This window comes from Epargyreus clarus, unplaced genomic scaffold (genome assembly GCF_041222505.1).
Source record: "Epargyreus clarus isolate Ecla_fem2 unplaced genomic scaffold, WU_Ecla_fem_2.2 ptg000015l, whole genome shotgun sequence".
Taxonomy (NCBI): Eukaryota; Metazoa; Arthropoda; class Insecta; order Lepidoptera; family Hesperiidae; genus Epargyreus; species Epargyreus clarus.
Window position 1 is genome coordinate 4,236,511 of NW_027332223.1, and position 20,421 is coordinate 4,256,931.

At 34.2% G+C, this 20,421-nt stretch overlaps 2 protein-coding genes across 2 annotated transcripts in view; one reads left to right on the forward strand and one right to left on the reverse strand.

The window, feature by feature from the left end:
* The window catches only part of LOC140747683 (uncharacterized), a 28,429-nt gene that overhangs the window by 3,384 nt on the left and 4,624 nt on the right, over nt 1-20,421 (forward strand). The window contains exons 7-20 of the mRNA XM_073080217.1: nt 66-89; nt 173-260; nt 1,019-1,104; nt 1,468-1,587; nt 1,672-2,529; nt 2,600-2,789; nt 3,003-4,465; nt 4,687-4,818; nt 4,899-5,100; nt 5,286-8,071; nt 8,149-8,415; nt 8,862-9,009; nt 9,877-10,030; nt 10,755-10,875. Of these exons, the coding sequence (XP_072936318.1) occupies nt 66-89; nt 173-260; nt 1,019-1,104; nt 1,468-1,587; nt 1,672-2,529; nt 2,600-2,789; nt 3,003-4,465; nt 4,687-4,818; nt 4,899-5,100; nt 5,286-8,071; nt 8,149-8,415; nt 8,862-9,009; nt 9,877-10,030; nt 10,755-10,875 (6,639 nt within the window). The remainder of the gene's footprint in view (nt 1-65; nt 90-172; nt 261-1,018; nt 1,105-1,467; nt 1,588-1,671; nt 2,530-2,599; nt 2,790-3,002; nt 4,466-4,686; nt 4,819-4,898; nt 5,101-5,285; nt 8,072-8,148; nt 8,416-8,861; nt 9,010-9,876; nt 10,031-10,754; nt 10,876-20,421) is intronic.
* Nucleotides 12,355-19,323, reverse strand: LOC140747684 (integrin beta-PS). The gene is made up of 8 exons (XM_073080219.1): nt 18,999-19,323; nt 17,615-18,012; nt 16,778-17,267; nt 15,650-15,972; nt 15,103-15,213; nt 14,471-14,678; nt 13,584-13,989; nt 12,355-12,829 (listed from the first exon to the last, which is right to left on the reverse strand). The coding sequence occupies exons 1-8, from the start codon at nt 19,137-19,139 to the stop codon at nt 12,621-12,623; spliced, it is 2,286 nt and encodes a 761-aa protein (XP_072936320.1). The 5' UTR covers nt 19,140-19,323; the 3' UTR covers nt 12,355-12,620.

Genomic DNA, 20,421 nt, shown 5'->3' on the forward strand with positions numbered 1-20,421 from the left:
ATTAATATTAATAAAAATATACCTATTTGTAATTTACTACTTTATTAACACACTAATATTTTCAGGTTACGAGAACAAAAGGAAGTGAGGTAATTTTTTTTACTAAATAAATTTAATCCTTAGTGTGAGGATCCGAGATCATTTTATGCTTAATATTTTAATGCTATTTCAGTGGGAGTTTGAGAAGGCATCTTCACGAGTTTTGGAGTCAAAAGCCAACCAGACTGGTCCATCACATACGCCACGTGATGCGAGCACATGTAATATTATATCTTTGATTTTAATAATTGGATATTCATCCCTCAGTCTTTTGAGGTCTACGATTTTATTTAACATCGGGGTGATTAACGCGACGTAGCACGTACTACGGTTCAGGTAGTAGTAGAATGGATACGGTCACAGCAACTAAAGTCTTCTTTCAAATAGGCCTTCAGGGCTAAATCCGAAACTATAAGAATTAGCGAAAACTGCTGGAAGGTGTTACGACCTTTACTTTGTCATTTATCATTACTTCGCAGAATTTGATCCTTATAAGCAACACTATCAGATAGTGGAATAATATAGGGAGTGTTTTTTTTTACAAAATGAACTCGTTCGATTCCCGGCTAGGGAAAAAGATATTTAAAAAAAGCAATGATGCCGTTTTAGTTTTTATCAAAATCGGCCTCGTAACTTCTTTCTCCATTTTTCGCTAATCCTTATAGTTTCAGATTTGGCTCTGAAGGTCCGTTTGAAAAATTCACCCTGTATACTCGTACTTGTATATCACGGAACATACGAGAGCAATAGCAAAATTCTGATATTCCTGCTCAAGAACCGGGGTCCACGATTAGGCATAACACTTTTCTAGCTATTCGGAAATATTATGTACCTTTCAATTTAGGGGATTGGTGCTGTCTTCTTGAGCACATCTAATGTACATCGCTGAAACAAATTTTATATGTTTGTTAGTGTTACTATAACGAATAGTAGTACCAATTATAGTAATAACTTATTTATTAATTAAATTTACTTTTAGCTGCACGTGACTCGAGAATAGATGATCTACAAGACGTTATTATTACAAAGGATGCTAAATTAAGTGCTATGCAAAACACCATTGCTGTAAGTATTTATTAATTATTTGAAGGTGGTAGAACCCTTTGTGGTTTGACTCCGGCAGCACCACCGCCACACCTATTTCTACCTACTAACAGCAGAGTTAAGCGCTGCTGTGTTCCGGTTTGAAGGGTGTGGTAGACAGACTTTTCCGAGGCGTTCCAGCTTAGTCCTCAGGGTTAGCGGCGCATCTGTGGCCGACCTCAGGTAGGAATATCTAATCCTATCTGGGGTTGATTACAGATGTCCATGGGCGGCAGTAGCCACTTACCATCAGGTGGACTGCATGCTCGTCTGCTACTCTTATATTATAAAAAAAAATCAACTCTAGCACTAGGTAAAATTAGTAAAATTGTACTTCTGTTGCAGGTAATGGAAAACGATATCTGTGAACCTTATTGCATATATGCTCACATTTACACGGCGTTAGAAAAGATTTTTGGAATATTGTGCCAGAACGAAAAGTATAAGGAATATTTGGATTTATTGGTGAGTTCCCTTAAAACTGAGTAAGATAATCTTTGAATCTATATGTCTTACCTGAGTGAATTAATCTTGCATTACAATTCGCAGACCGCGGGAAAAGACACTCGTGCCATTGATGTAAAAGGAAAAATACTTTTCAAATTAAAGGTTCTAGAAAAATTTTCAACAGCTTTAATAGCACCCTGTTCACAAGAACAACCAAGTCAATCTAAAGTAGATTGCTCTTGTTATCGGGCCGAAGTAATCGCCCATGTAGAAACGACGTTCGCGCTTACGTCACCAACAAGAAACACAAATTTGGACAGTAAAAGAGCTCTACTTGTTGCTGATATAATGGAAAATCAAGAAATAAAAGAAATCCTAAGTAAAAATAGTATTTCTTCCAAAGCAGACGAGGATCAAGTCGACGAAAGTTTTGGAATCGATAGCTATAGTATTGAAACAGAAAATTTACATCGTTTGAAGAATTTGCAAGCAAATTATGAGGATTTATTAAATTGCTACGAAAATTTAAAGTATGAAAAGAATTGTCTAGTACTTAAATGTAAAAATTATGACGAATTAGAAAAGGAATTCCAATGTTTAAAAAGTCGTTTGAATGAGTATAACTTATTATGGAATGAAAAAGAGCATTATCGAAAACGTTCAGAAGATTTGGATTCTTTGAAAGAAAAATTTCTTATATTATCTGAAGAAACCTTAAATATTGAAACGCAACTCAAAGCTGAACAAGAAATTAATAGGATAAAATCTAAAGCAGTTGATGAGCTTCGATATGAAAATATAGGATTAGAAAAGAAAGTTAACGACATGGGTATATCTTTTGAAAAAGAAAAAAATATTCTCACGTGCAAATTAAAAGAATGTGAGTGTAAAATCATGTGTCAAGAGCAACAAATCAAGAGTTTATCGATACAAATAGATCAACTACTTGAACAAGATAGGGTGAGTGTTTCGTTAAATCAATAGATGCAATAAATGAAATTAAATATAACTTAATTAATAAACATTTCAGGTACCATCTAACATTGACTCTACAAAAACACTAGAATTAACTGATCAAATTGAATCACTAAACCAACAAATAAAAAATTTGAAAAACGCATTAATTTGTGACGATGAGGAAAAACAACAATTGCAAGACGAATTTACGAAAAAACTGGAACTAATTAACGAACTGAAGATGGATATAGAAGATCAGAAAAGTAAGATTGAATTTTGAAATGTTATTAAATAGTAATAAAATAGCATACATAATACGAATTAATGTAAATAAAACTTTACAATGGTCCACTATGTTACAAATTCAACACTATAATAAGTATTTAAGTCTATCGAAATATCTCTAGCTCCATAGCTAAGATTTCCGAAAATATAATTTTTGCTTTTTATGAAATTCTTTTCATTTTCTAATCCAGGTCACTACGAAAATACTATTCGAAATCAACATATTTACTTAGAGAAATATACAAAAAAATACCAAGACGAAATTCAAATGTTAAAAGAAGAAAATAAATCTCTATCAAAAGAGATTCGTGTAAAATCAGGTGATATTGATAAATTTATAAGTATAATAAATAATAAATCTCAGGAAATAAACGAGCTTATGGAAGAATTAGAACACAGGAAAGATGAAAATAGGGAACTTTATTTACAATTACAAAACACGACGGAAAGCCTAGACAAAAACATTTCCACATTGGAAAATGAAAAGAAAAATGCATTGTTTTCGTTACAATTAGCCAGAACTGATAGTCAAAAGTTAATAGAGCATTACGAAGAACCCCATAGTCATTTGTATCAACACGATGATGGCAATAATAGTAATAGGCGTGATATTGAAGATAATGAAAGATGTTTAATGAACATTGTAGATCACGATAATGAAAATTCCCTTTTGTTACAAGAAATACAGCAACTTCGGGCAGATAACATAACCAACATTAGCAAACTGCAAGATGAAAATACTCAAAATAAAAAATCACTCGAAGTTTTAAGAAAGGAAAGCGTCGTATTAAAACATAAACTTCTGCATCTTGAAACTTTATCGCAACAATTTCATAACCTACAAGAGTCTCATGATAGATTATTAGCAGATAAAATTAGATTAGAAAAAGAACTACAAAACAAAACATGTGAACTAAATAACATTATACATTTGACAAGAAGAGAAAGCGAAACTTTAATGGACCGACTGCAGCAATCAGAAAGTGTTCAACAACAATTAAATGATAATTATGAAGAAGTTGTTAGTGACAGATATACATTATTATCAGATTTATCGCACAAAGACGCGCAATTACAAATTCTTTCAGACTCTTTAAATGATATAAAAAAAGAAAACGAAAGATTGCGTCAAGAATCGCAACGCGTATACAACTTGGAACAAGAGTTCATAAATTTAAATAATGCTTACGAACATTTAATAGTAGAGAAAAATATGTTACAAAATGATTTTGACAACAAAACAAAAGAAATAGACAATTTATATAACAATTTGGAAAATAAAATTGAAGAGAATCGTGAGTTACATAACCAAATAAAAAATCTTCAATACCGTGATGTTTCCAACAAAAACAGTATCGCTGACTTACAAAATGAAAAAATAAATTTTCAAACCAATTTAGACACAATGAGAAAAGAAAGTGTTGAACTGATCGACAAAATCAAATATTATGAGTCATTGAGTGATTTGGAAGAATTAAAACTTGCTTATAATGAAGTTAAATCTGAAAATAATAAACTTCAAAACGACATAGAAATACAAACAATTAACTTTAAAATTTTACAAGATAAAAACAAGGAATTAAATAATCATAGCCAAAATTTACTAACTCATAACGAAGAATTGGAGAAGGCTCTCATCGAAGCCAGAAACAAGGTTATTTATTTTATTTCGCATATTGTTGTACAGATTTTTTTATACTTATGTCATTCATGTTGAAATTTATAACCTTAACAAATACTAGTAAAATCTTGGATTCGCCATTTACTGCTGGTTTAAAAAAAAGACATCTTCTTTGTACAATAATAAAATCAATATATTGTCTGTTCTTAATCAATATTTTTATTTACATTAAGTCTCAACTTGGTTTATTTTAGCATTTATCAAATCCCGACAAGAGTTCGCCTGAAGAGCTTTTGAATATTAGAAAAGAAATAGAAAATATGAAACAAGAAAAAAATATGAATCACCAAAAGATAAAGAATCTGCTGGATAAACTTGATGAATCGGTATTTAGGGACATAATTTTAAACAATTATTTGGTTTTAGTCTAAGTTTTTATATTACAACAAAGGTGATTCATTTTCAGGAATACACTATTTCTAAGCTGACTGAAGATATAATGGCCCGGGATGATAAAATATCGTTATTAGAAAATCATATCAATGAATTGCAAGATGAAGTCAGAAGATTACACACCACTTTAGATGAACTTACGGAATCTAGTGAAGAAATTAAAGATTATAGCTTACAAAATATTGACCAGTCATTGAAAAGGATGGAAGCTCACCGTAACATTTTTCACATGCTATATTGATAAAATAATATTTTAAAAATCCTACTGCATGACTTCTATATACATCTGCATTTTTAAATGACAACATTTTGGAAGATAAAATATAATTAATTTTAAGTAAAATGTAGATGAACGTAGAAGTCACGCGTTTGTATCTGTACTCTGTTAATTTTTTTTTAGATTCCAAAGCCACACATAACATGCGTGTCGAATTAGCAAAGCTTCAAAATAGGAGTAATATGCTTGAAAATCAATTATCAGTAACTAAACTAAAAAGTGAAGAGTCAATCCGAAGCATGAACAAATATATTACTGAAATTACACATCTACAAAATGAAAGAGAAGCAGTAGTTAAAAATATTAAAGAGCTAGAAATAAAAAGTATTGGAGACAGTATTTTGTCACCAACCAATTGCACCGTTGAAGATATTCTATCTTCTATAAGCAAAATTATGAAATACTTAGAATCAAGAGAATTAAAGAATACTTCTCTAGAAAAAACTTTACTTAAAGTACAGAGCTCTTTCCAACTTGTATTAGACAAAGCTGATGAAGAAAAGAAAACCGTTGATATTGAAAAACAAAAATTGATTAATGAAAAAGAAGCAGCTGTACTAGATTTACAGAATATGGAAAAGACATTAATGGAGTTAAAACATAAGTATGAGGAAGATATTTCTCAAGACAGACGCATAATAAATGATCTAGAAGCAGAAATATCAAATCAAAATCTTATAATTGATAAAATAAACAAATCTAAAGCAGATTATATTTCAAAGTTAGAAGAAGAAATACAGTCGTTACGAAAAATGTATGAAACATCAATATCAAGAGTAGGCGAATTACAAGCCACAATACAAAGCAACTTTATGGATAATCAGAAAAAAATGGCACTTATTGAAGAAGCTAATTTATCATTACGCGAGAAATGTGAGGAAGTAGAAAGCTTAAAAGATAAACTTCAAACCTTATTGAATAAATCAGTTCAATCAGTTAGTACAGAAGTTAAAATACCTATGCATGAATATGGCGATCAATCAACGCAAACAAATAAAGAGTATTGGGATGAGAATATAATTGAAACTATTTCATCAGAAACAATACAAAAAATAGAACACGATGATAATAATCTTAATATTAAGGTTACAAAAAAATCAAAGGACAAAGTAATATCGGAAATATTGCCTACAAATGAACCTTATTCTTTAAATGAAGTACAAATACTAAGAGCTAATATTGATATGTTACCATTAGATGGAACCAATAATGCTTACAGAAATTACAAAATGAAACGCTTGAATTACGGGCCAATGGAAAAGTGTTCTATATCGAGTGTGAGTAATGGCCAAGATTCTAGTATTGAAAAAATATCTAAAGATCCAAATAATGTAATTAGCGGTTCTGATTTAAGGAAACCATTAAAACAGCGTGATAAAGCTGAAACTTCAAATATAATTGATGTTTACAATTTACAACCCGTGTACTTAAGTTCTTCCCAAAAGATTCCAAGCACTAAAGAGGAAACGCATCGCATCGAACCGATAAAAAAATCAAAAATACTTATTAATCAATCAAAAAGTTCAAGCTTATGTGACTTGAAAAATGATAGAAATCACGTTGAAAATGTTAAAAAACATAAATCTGATAAAGATTTATTTGTTATTTATAAAGATAGCAGCAGCAATATAACAAGTCAAACTAATCACAAGCTGGAAATATTGGAACTATATAATAAAGATCAATTACAAAATAATAATAATATAAATATAACGGAAACTTCACAAAATAAAAAGAAAAAGCGTTCAAAAAATAAAAGTAATTCGCAAATAATAGAAGACCAAAACATAAATGAAACAAATAACAATAAACCAAAGTTACAAATTGAGTTACCTAGAATAGTGCCTGAAAGTTCGTCGATAATAACGACTTCTGATGGAGATAATAAATCTTTAGATTCATATACATATGCCATATACAGTTCTCCTAAACGGACTTATTCAGATACAAACATTAAAAATAAACAAGATTCGTCAAATATTCCATTACATGGTTCTCCAGACACCTTAGATAAATTATCTCACGAAGAAAAAATTCATGATATTTTTTTCAACAATCAGTCCAATGGACGGAATAGGGTAGAATCAAATGACCAATTATCGAATAAATTTGATGCAAGCTTATCAAGACTAGGCAGTGATCAACCTAGCGCTGAAAATGATAATAATATCACACCCAAAAGAACAAAACTTCGACGGGATTCTCACCATAAACTGTCCCGGGTTGGAGCAAATGTTTTATTAGTAGAATATTCAGATGAAAAATGTTCAAATGATACCACATCATCACAACATACCAACGATAGTCAAGAGACTCTGAAGTCTGAAAACTTTGGCTTGCAGTATATTTTAGATACTATGAAATGTGAAAATAATCCTCAAAATTTTGCATTGTACAATAAATTAAAAACAGTTCCGAGGAGTAAAAATAATAGCAGCAAGAATCGTAATCAATTAGAGCCACTGAAATCATTCGACAATTTTCCAGAAACGGAAATGACTTCAAATTCTAATGATATTCATGAAGTAGGGAAAGGTCATCAGAAATCATTTAGTGACTTTGGTGTATTAGTTAAAATGGATTCCGTCTATGATTACGAGAACAAAATACGACATCTATCGAAGGCATTGGAAAATATAGAAAAGGACTACAAAAAGAAAATAGACGCTGTTAAAGTACAGTATGACAGCAATATTAAAAACATAATCAATGAACATAACCAAGGGGTCAAAAGCATACAGGGTCTCCATGAAGAAACTTTGCAAGACGTTATTAAAATACATGAAAACGAAGTTGAAAACTTAAGAACCATGAGTATAGAAGCTTTGCGTAAAGTAGAAAAACTGGAGAAAGAAAATCACACTCTTAAAAACAAAATCTACGAAAATCCACCAGTTGCGTATGATGAGGTAAAACAGAGTGACATATATTATAGTAAAAATATTTAAGCGTATCATAATAATACCCTATTACAAATAAATTACAGGAACCGGTAAAAATATCTACACCTGAAATTAAGAAACGAAGAGGTCGTTCTCGATTAGACACGAAAATGCTTTCTAAAACAAATGTAGAGGCATTTAACGTGAAACCAAAAACCAAATCACACGGCCCATGCACCTGTTCCCTCGATATGAACATATCCGACACTATTAGGAACATATTCGAGCAAGTCGATGCAGAGCAGCGGAAAGTAGCTGAAAATGCGTACTTAAAATACATCGCTAACAAGATATCTAATAATAACATTGAGGTATTTTCATGTTTGCTTATACCTGCCCAGTAGACGTACAATATTAAGTTAAATACAAATTTAAAAAAGATTATCACTATAGGCTAAATTTCATTCACGCTTCCCCATTGTTTTCATTGGTATGTACATGTATGAGGTAGCTCAGCGGCGTGCAAGATAAATGCTTACCAAAGAATATAAGTTAAGCTTTGCGCGAAAGATACACCAGTCGAGATCCGTAGGTCGCATCTATAACTCCAAATCCTTCAATCTACAGCTCCACTCCTCCAAATAAAAAAAATAAAAAAGTTTAGGTACCAGAACTAAGTTAGCTTAGTTATTATACTAGTAAATGTTGTCGGACGCATTATATTATGAGCAATTTAAAAACATCCGATTCTAATTTTTCGAGAGTAATTGGAAAGACTTATCCTGTTTATATATTATACTCATGTATCCTTGAGCAGGCTCTGGATGCACAAGAACTCTCATTTCTGCATCTAAAAGTTTGCCGCACATGGAAAACAAAACTTAGCAAAGAAGAAGCTCTGCAAAAAAGGATTGATTCTTTGGAAATTGAACTATTAAACAAGCAACGTCAGGCGCAACAACACAGTAAGTTTACCGTATACTGTAACATGGTAATCTTGAGGTACATCTTGGTCTGTAGTATTTATATAATAACCATACAATTGAAGGTGACTTTTTCGATTTCTCTTATTTATCGGGAATAATGGTCTGTTACAGCTCCACTACCATTATTCCAGTAGATTTGAAGATGGTAGAACGCTTTGTAGTTCGAACTAATGGTGTGCCGAGTCGGCCATTTTTGGTATTCGAGTACTTTAGTACTCATAAAACAAAGAATCGAGTCAGGACTCGAGTAAAGAGTATTCACAATGTACTCGAGTGAGCATGAAGTATTCGAGTACTTCGTATCACACAGTCCAATAGCACGAAGAGCAAAAAAATAAAAGGTAACTCTCTGAAAAAAAAATTAAAAAAGTTGTAACTTGCAAAATTCACTCGTTTACTATAATATATAAGGTACCTGAGACTAGAATCAGTAATCGAGTATCACTGGTACTTGAGTATCACTTATTAGTACTCGAGTACTGACTCGAGTCGACCTGACTCGGCACATCTCTATTTCGAATCCGGCGCCACCACCTATGTATTTCTGCCTCATAACTGCAATGTTAAACGCTGCTGAGTTCTGGTTTGAAGGGTGTGGTACGGGAGACACACATTTTCGAGCTTTCCCGCTTGGTCCTCAGGGGTAGCGTCGCAAGTGTGGCTGACCTCAGGTAGGTATATTTAATCCTATCTGGAGTTGATTACAAATATCCATGAGTGGCAGTAGCCACTTACCATCAGGTGGACTTTATGCTCGTCTGCTACTCCTATATCGTAAATGAATAAATAAAATAATAAAAATAAAAGACTAGAAGTAAGCTTACTTAACAAAAGTTATCAACACAGTGGCAGAACTAGACCGCAAGGTGGCTGAGGAGAGGCGCCGCTTGCAAGAGGTCCGGGAGGCTGTCTGTCGGAACACCCCGGACGGGTCGCGTGACGTCAGCCCGGAACCCATAATGCCCCAAGCCAACCCAACCACCACGTGTGACAAGAACATGTAAAGATCTATTTAGCTACCTCAACTTAAACATACTTTTTTATAACCAAAACCCCATCAAAATTGTATCAGTAGTTTTTGAGAAAATCGCAGACATACAAATATATACATTCATACATAGGTCGAATAGAGAACCTTATTTTTGAATTCGGTTGAAACTAGAGAAGACTGATCTAATGGTGCATTTTGGTTTTTGATTTTGAACGCGGCAAATTCTTCTACAACCTAACTCCGGTATTTATGCCTCATAAAGGCAAAGTCAGGGACAGCTGTAGGCTTGTAGTGTGTCGTAAAGCTGACTAACACAAGGCGTTCTAACTTAGTCTTCAAGGAACAACTTTTAACAATACATGTATTACAATAACAATTACTAAAAAAAATATCAGAAAAATACAACGGACTTCTAAAAGTAAGAAAGTAAAAAACAATTGAAATAAATGTTGGTTTAGTAGGTATATAGTTCTGAAGTCTGCGCCCAATATATTCGTTGGATAACGGCGTAAACAGCGTGTTCAATATAAAAAAAAACATATTCTGGACTGAAATTTTTTAGACAACTAATTTGCAGTATAAATATCGACATATTTAATTCGTCTTAAAATACTTTTCATTCATTAACCGGCTCGGTGAAATTCGTCATATATCGGGTCTCTCGGGTCTTAGATCATACGGAATCTCCCGGTTGCGAATTTAACTTGCACTTGGCAAATTATTTTATTTTCAGTTGCAGTTGCAATCCTGTCGGGTGCAACACAAGTGTCGGTGGCAGGGGATCCGCCGGTGATCTCGGAGTGGCGCTATCGGGTGTGTCGAAGACCAAACGGACGAAGGTTGAAACCAACCGGGTATGTTACTTTCAATACATTTTTAGTTCTTATACGGCGTGATTTTTTCAAGTGTGCATTCATGGGGCAATCCTAAACTATAAAGGTTAACGGGTAATGCTGTATCGATTTTCATGAAACTAACTGCAAACTACATCATTAATTTGCTTTTAATCTATTTCCCTAGCCGGTAAACGAACGAGAAACAAAAATAGAGTGTATTTTTGTATAGGTAAAATCGGTCGTTAGGGAAAAATCGGTGTTAGAGTAAGACAGTATGAGTGAAATGCGAAGTAAATGGGCCATTTTATTTTTAATGTGGCAACATTCGACACCACATCACGATTAATTCCTTTCTTTCAGGCTGTCTTAGCGAAGTTAGATTCCGAAGATCGGCGAGACAAAAAGTTCTATGATGATCCGCCTATTCGACTGAAAAGGTCGCACGACCGACCCACGTTGAGAAAAAAATGACCCAACTTGTCCTATAGTACCAAAGAAATTATATATGTCTAGAGCGTGTCCGGAAAAATAAAAAAGAAATAATGCTATCACAACTATTACAGTGTGAGTTTATTAGACGTGTTAAACGCTCAACAACACAAACGCATGTAAAGTGTAGGAGCGCACACATCCAATTTTAAAATATAAAAGATTTTCATTTTTCGGCATACCTTTTTCCTAGTGAAATGTCTAGACATGCATAATATCATTGCGTTTTTTACTTCAAGAACAATACAGACCTTGAAGTAACGAAAGTTTATTAAACTTAAAAAAGACATGTAAAATCTTATCCCAGCACTCGAACTTTAATGGGTGTAAGCACTTGGATGCCTGCCACAATAACATAAACATATGTTAAACTTGCTTAACAAATATTCTTACCAACATTACAACGTAGTTATCAAGAGTAGGAACTCATATTCTATTTGATGTTGACACGTACGTATTATAAATTTCCCATAAATTACGAGACATTATTTGGTTTTTATTGTTTATATAAAAATCGAACCACATATTTTTTAGTGTTGACACCCCTAGAGTTTTCGGACATAACAAACCGAATAAAATGATTGGTAAAATTAATTTACAAGGAAAAATTGTTTACAATGTTAATTAAATATTTCCTATATACTTAGCTCAAATAATATTATTTGTTGGGTGTACATAAGCTTTTTGACGGACTTTTATATATTTTTATAATATTGTTTATACGTATTTATTGGTTGTAAGGCAATAAATTATTGGAGTCATAAATAAAACGTGAAAATGTAAAGTATTTTTCTTTGTAGTCGTGTGAAAATTTTGCACGCTTCAGTATCAGTCGTTTGTCAATAGATGGCGTTGTTTATTTTTTTTAATATAATTCCAAGTACCTACCTAGTAAGTACCTATAGTGTAACGCACTTGTACATAATATAATGTTAACTTTGTATTACCCTTATTTTCTCACCTGTAACCTAACGTATAGTATTAACGTGTTAAATTCAAAAGAAAATACTCATTAGAACATTTTTTTTATTTATAAAATAAGTACATAATAATCATAATGTTACGATAAATACGAGGTACCGACGATATGCAACTAAGATTAATTGGTACGAATAGTCGTTTTTTCGGGGAATTATCGCTGAGTTAATCGCAATTTGAACAAATAGCTTAAAAAGTGACAACTGCGTTGTACATCTTATTAAAAAAAACATTATAAAGTTCCGTGTGTACTTTGTAAGCGAAATTAAAATTTATAATTTTGAAGATTTAAATTGTCAATTGTCTTTATTATGAACAGGGTTAACGTAACTGACTACAGCGGGTTCGAAATACGGGTTGACGATCACGTCGTATCCGGCGTTGCGGGCCTTGTCCATAAACTGTGCGTACTCCCGTTTGTCATACAGGTTCGTAAGATACTTCCAAAGCAGGAGCGATAGTATCCCTAACAGCAGGATGCCGCCTAGGGAGCTGCCCACCGCAACTGAAACGATTCACGTGTCTTTAGAAACATGGTTATTTTACTTCGATCACTAATAAGAATTAGTCATCGAAGTTATTTTATATTAAAGATTTTTTGAAGACAGCCAGTTTCTAAGGTGAACCCTTTGTGGTTTGACTCTGATGGCATTACCGCCACATCAATTTTTGCCTAGAAACAGTAGAGTTGCCGTGTTCGCGTTTGAAGGGTGTAGTAAAAGAGTCATACTTTTTCGAGGCGTTCCAACTTATTCCTGTATTGTAATGTAATGTATTCCTGTCTGGATTTGATTACAGATATCCATGACTTGGGCTATCAAGTGGGCTGCATGCTCATTTGCAAATTCTTTTATATAAAAAAAGTTAACCTAAACATTACGTAACACGCTGCCCATGGGAATATATAATCACCCCACTTAAGATTAGAATCTTAGAAGTCTGCCATGAATGCATTACTACCTGTGCATTGGTAGTAAGCTGGTGTGCCTCGGATAATTATGATTCCCTTTATTACACTGCCGTTATTAAGTACATAGAAATTGATTTTGTTATGGTGGCTCTGGAGTTGAACAGCAGAGGCAAAACAATTTGGGAAGTGACATATTTAGAAGCTACTTGACAATCGCAATTATAATTGAAAAAGGTAGTATAATTAAAACGGTAGTGCACAAATCGCCACCTGATAAATTTAATTAATTAATATACCTATAAACTTATAAACTGTAGGTACCAGATATGGTAGGCCTCAGATAACTTACCCAAAACATTCACCGGCGGCGATTTTTCTAACTCCTTTTGAATGACAAGTTGGAGTGTGGTCTTATCGGTTTTCACATCTGTCACATAATAGTACTTGAAAACGAAGATGCTACCATCTTCTTTCTTCATTCTACACCAATTAGCCAGGTACCAATCACGGTTTGGCGAATTAATTTCACTCTTATTCACAAAAACCACATGCGTATCTGTCTCATTGGCCAACATATTGTTACATAGAGTTTCGTTCAAGAAAAGGCAATAGGCGTATCCGTGTAATTCTTCACAACGTTTCGTTGCGAATTCCTGGCAATCGTCACAGTATCGTCCTCTACAGGTGTCATCCGGATTTTTTTTAGGTTTACAAACGCATTTGCCGTTGAAACAGTCACCGTTTCCTGAGCATACCTATTAAAGGACATTACACTAATTTAAAAATGATTTTTTACATTAGTTCAAATTGTTGTCCTTTTGTCATATTAATATTACTGTAAATGTACATTTATTATTTGTGTAAACTGTATTATTATGGCAATAAACGTTTATTATTATTATTAGTTAAATTGTTGTATCTAAAGTGAAGTTAGAATATGTATAATATGAAAAGCAGTGGTAGCCAACGGAACATTTGGTCCAACTTATGGTAAATCGTCACGTTGCGACATAAAATAAGTATGGCGGTAAATGTTCTACATTCCAACTCTAGAGATAAAACTACATGTCTGGGAGCTTTTTTTAAGTTCTGAATGATATTTGAAGTCTACCAATCCATGCTTGGGTAGCATGGTGGATTAAGGCCTTAGCCTTTTATTCCGTTAAGAGAACTAAACTCAGTTGTAATGGATTGATAAAAATGATGATTATAATTAATCTTAGGTATATTGCCTACTTTATGGGAATATGGCGCGATACAAGCTCGTTCGTCAGTTGAGCGTCCACAGTCATCTCCTGACCAATTGGGCTTACAAACACATTCACCCATCGTGCAAACTCCGTTCCCGGAACAAAGTACGCCTCTAGGACTTTTGCATGTTTTGTCATAGAACTCGCAAAACTGACCAGAGAAGCCATCGTTGCACGGATCACATTTTCCACATCTGAAAAAGATGGAAGTTTTTTTTACAATATAGGACTCCATCAAATGGACTGCAAGCAGCAAACTCGTTTACTAATAAAAATAAATCATAAATAGCTCCTTAATACTGGTCTAAATTGTAAATGAAAGGCGCAGTTGGGAATTGAATAAGTGACTGCAAGTCTAAGTCAAGTCAAGTCAAGACTAAGTGTCAGGCAGGCTTCTGTGCTTCGGAGGGCACGCCGTCGATCCGGTTGTTATCATTGAATAGCAATCGTTTAGTCTTCTCGAAAGTGATACGGTTTGAAAACGTCCAACGTGGCCACAGGTGGTAATTATTCTTACCTGCACCAATCATTAGAGCTAGTGGTGTACGCTCCTAGCCCATGTTTTCGCGAGAGACCCGTGCTTAGTGAGACACAAAAAGGATTTCAAAATAACTTAACCTGCAGAGTCCACGTCCGTTGCAATACGAAGTCTCGTTACTATTTTGTTTACATTTATTAAAGTCCTCGATATTCAAAGTATCGCCTTCACATTTACAGTCATCGCCATATCTGAAAAAAATCAGTGTAACAAGTACCTTCTACCTATGATATTTTTTTTATTATCTTAGTTTTATTGTCTTCTATTATAACAAGCATTATATAATATCATCATCATCATCAACCCATTACTATCCCACTGGTGGGCACGGGTCTCCTCTTATAATGAGAAGGATTAGGCCATAGTCCACCGCGCTGGCCAAGTGCGTATTGGTAGACTTCTCAAACATTTGAGACTTTTTTTTTATAAATCTCTCATATATGCAGGTTCCCTCGCGATGTTTTCCTTCACCGTTTAGCAAGTGTTAATTAATTTCTAATATCTAACATAACTTTGAAAAATGTGCGTGCCTGGGATTTGAACTTCGGACCCCTCGATCGAGAGGCCGAGTTTCTTAACCACTAGGTTATTACTGCTAGTAGTTATAGAATATATTTTATATAATACCTGTTTGGGTCACATAGACAGATACCGCATTGGTAGGTTCCGGCCAAGTTGCATTTATTTGAACGAGGTTGTCGGTTCTCCTCCTTCTCACAATCACATTCACATTGAAATTCAACTTCAACTGTTAAGTCCTCATTTAGGGATATTGGGCCAATCTTTACAGTTTCTTTAGGGTGCGAAGGTGGACAGGAAGAAACTCTTAATGTAGCAATAAAGTCCACTGGTTTCAAGGACGTTGCCTTGCAATCTGCGCAATCTCGTCTTATTTTTATTTCGATGTACGGGGATGGGTTTTGCGTAATTTCAACGTTTTCAATAATATCCTAAAATCGATAAATACATGGTCTCTTTATTTTTTTTATTTGTCTTCGTCGTTACCAACCTATTACTTTTACTCTACTGAGCACGGGTCTTGTTTCAGAATGAGAAGGAATGGGCCATAGTCCACCGCGCTGGCCAAGTGCAAATTGCTAGATTTCCTTCACCATTATTGTTACAAATTACAATATTTAAGGAACGGCCATAATAGTATTTATATAGAAGAAACATGTTTGCAACATTTAGTGCCTAAGGTCGGTATCCGCTCGTACAGTCACCGAGCGGATACCAAAAACGAGATTATTTCGGCCCGATTTTAATACGTCGTGACGGCGATAGTTTGTCCACCGCGACCGATATCGGCGGTTTAATTTGTTCCAGCTATCACGCGTGTGACGGCATGGTATGGATAAATCCCAACGTGTTTGATATTGCCAGCACATCGGACCGTCCTAATCTCGGCGCCGATCTAGCGGTCATGCCGATCTACTCGAAATATCGGCGGCCGGATGAGGGTGCTCGGGTGCTCGGGATGACGTGCGGTGGACAAGCGGCTATACTAAATGTATGTACGCTACTTCGGCGCCGTCATTAATTATCGGTATCGGCTCGGGGACGATGGCGGTGGACAAACGGCGTAACAATCTCATGTAATTCATGAATGCCACTAAATTAAGAGTATCAATATAAGACTGGTGGATAAGAGTTGTACAGGGCTAATAATATAAGCATAAGCATTATTAGTAATGAATATATATTTTAATCAATGTAATAAAATTAACTAACTTAAATAATAATAAAATAACTTACGAGGTATTCCTTTGCTACCATTTTTGCAACATCTTCTTTTCCGTCAACGGACACATATTTTGCGCCAATTATACTACGCGTTAATGCCTCATAGTCCTCTTTTACTTTATCGGGAACAGCGAAAATTATAGTGAAACTATTGTCCTTGGCTATTCTGTTTATTTGGCTTATAGATGGATAATCTAGAAACGTGTCCATATTATCGTCTATATGACATTTCATATCATGCCGCTGTAGGACTCCTGCAATTTTACCGTCTCCTGCGCTGTGGTAGAATCCATCAGTGAAGACGACGATAATACGACGCGAATGTTCTCTCCAGCCAATTTTATCTTTGCACACCATAGCTTGCATCAAACCATCTAAGACTGCTCTCCTGGTACCGTAGTTAGAACCTTCCGTTCGACTCTTCAGAGCAAGTTTAAACTTCGTTATATCGTTGGTTAAAGGTAAATTATTCTTGAAGGAGTACGCATTCATCAGGTTTGGGCTATAAAAATATGTATCAATTATATATTACTGGTTATGCTACATAGTAACAATAGATTCTGTATGAGTATGCATGTAAAGTAACACTAATATATTATCAAGCACATTAATTGCAAGACACATTATTTACTATTTAAATTATTTTATTCACACAAGCCACAAAGTACCATATATACGGGAGTCTCAAGTATAATTATCACAGGTGGGTACTTTAAATGTTTATTGCACTACAAATCCCGAAATAATGGTAATGACTCAGCGACAAATGTGACAGAATGGTAGGTAAGATAAAACTACATAAAACAATAAAATATCCAGTAGATAAGAAAATAAGGAAACATCACTTACTCAGAATATGGTAGCGCAGGTTTTTCCACAAAACTTCCAACCCCTAAAATTACCTTATTCGTTATATTAGTAAGTGTTTCGTAGATATTCTGAGACTGTTCTTGTATTCGTTTGATATATGCATTAGCTGCAGTTGAGCCATCTATGAGATAGTAGACATCTAACTGCGTGTCTTTCGCGGGCTTGTAAGACATCTTAATATCCACAGGAACACCCGGTCGTGCTTTAATTCGAACAAATTGTGGCTTAAACTGAACTATCTTTGCGCCATCTTCACCGGCATTCCAGTTGGCATCCTCTACGACCGTGTTTTCAACTTGAGGATCATATATCGCACTTTTACACCAGTCACTGTTAATTAAATCCTTTGATTTGCACCTGTTTCCAACGTGATCATCCTAAAAATAAAACTCGTATTAGATCTTATTACCACCTTGAATAACTTTGGTCTTTATCTATATGTTGTAATCAATTTTACATTACAGTAGAGTAGCAAATGAGCTTGCAGTCCACCTGACGGTAAGTGGTCACGCTATTTACCCTGCCCACGGACATCTGTGACCAATAATATATGGGATATTACTATTAGAATCTACATAAAAACAAAATGTATTTTACAAACTTGTATTGTATGTAATTTACATGTATAATATGCTTGTATAATATGTATGTTAGTTCGGGTCAAACCTTCCTAGTCAAATTTGAGCCATTTCCAGGTATCCGTTTGAGGTGAAATTTTTCAAGCATGTGCAGGTGTATACATCGTATGACAATTAATAATATTAATTGCTTGAATCATTGTTTCAATAACTCATACGCGTTTGGGTAAAAACGGGACGAGGATAATTATCTTGTTTAGTTGAGGCGTTGCTATAATCAGCATCCGGACCCGTCATCATATCAACTCAAAAATATGATGTTATTGTATTGTCGTCTAAATTACGTAAATACTATTTTATATTTCAGCTAAGTCCAGTTAAATGTCATTAATTTACAATACTAGGTACTTACCACAGGTATAATATTAACATACGAAATCGATGAAAATATCCTAAGAAGATTCTTTTCTGTCTGCCTATAAGGGATCATCTCGAAAACTATTATTACTATTTACGGGAAGGAATGGGCTACTTTTTATCCGATAGCGGAGGGTAAGATTTTTCGAACGAATGTAGGTATGTACCTATGTATGTCTCATTACTTGCCACGCCCTACAAATGCAAATGCACAAATGCTTTTAAGGATTAAACGGGTTTACGAGTTTTACGGATCTAAATTTTGGGAGTGCTACGAGTGCTTTGAGCAGTTGGTATTTTATGAATGTTTTTCTATAATTCTCTAGTTACTCATAAATGGATGAAACTTGTCATTTAAAGTTACTTACATGGGAACACCAAACACAGTTATCACGTGTACTTCTTATACATTCACCACACGATTTTAAATTTTCACAATACGACGCACAATTTATTTCAATTAATTTTAACATTAACATTAAGATTATTAAATTCATTTTCATAACCATTCGACAGCTGGACGTTTGAATAACTCATTAAATTTATAAATCATGCCATTGTATACATGTGAATATTGTCAAATGATAAAAACTTTAAATCCAGTAACTATAAACACGTCCTTAAATATATGAAAAGGATTTTGAACCTTAGCACGTTGAAGTAAGTTATTAAATACCATTATTATTACTGATATTAAAAAATAGGTATCATAAACCACATTTGAGTGCGTCAGCTACATTCAGTTCTATATATATAATTGTAAATGTTGTTATATTTCCTTTTATATTAAGGAGAAGTCTGACATAAAATTGTGAGGATATATATATAATACCTAGTACAGCACAATATTTGAAGGTGGTAGACACCTTTGTGGGTCGACACTGGAAGCACCATAGCCACTTCATTACAGCCTAATGCCTCCTTTCAAACAGAAAACAGCAGTGTTCATTGTTCAACACTGCTGCGTTCTGTTTGAAAGGAGTGGTATGAGCTTATTTCTCTGTGGTAACAAACGACATTGTTCAGCACTGCCGTGCTCCGTTTTATTCTCCTAATAATCTTAGGGGTTACATTATTAAGTTATCTTATAGACTTAACATGTTTCGCAAATTCTTTAAGCCTTTTATACCGAGTGTCTCGTAAGTACCACGACGAACTTGGAATTTACAAAAACAATCTACATAATATTGTTATGGGAAAGATTCATTTATGAACCTGTACCTATGGCGTATGTGCCTTAACCCTAACACGAGGTGAGTAATATGTTATTTTCCTGTAACACTTTAATTTAAATTATTCATTCGACATAACTATGTATTTTGAGATATAAGTAACATTAGCCCGTAAAATTAACATGAAATTAATTATCTGTTTGTGTCTTTGCACAGTGTTTCAAATTACTTATTCATTGGATCCTTGTAATGATCACAAAATATGCTATGAATGCATTAGGGATTCTACGAGATGTGCTTGGTGCTCGGTGAGTACAATAACCTAGATAATCATTGCCACGCCCTTTTTACCTTTAATTTTGAATGCCCCGCTGTGGACTCCGGTTTCTTCGTTTTGTTAGTTAGATACATATAAACTTGAAACCAAAAAACAGATTGAAGGACTTCCAGACAAGCGTGCAGTCCACCTGATGATAAGTGGCTACCCATAGACATCTATAATCAATCCCATATAAAATTAGATTCCTACCTGAGATACCTCTACCTCTGACGACTAAGAGAAATATATCTGAAAAGTATGTCTACCTTACCACACCAAAACCCAACAACGCTTAACACT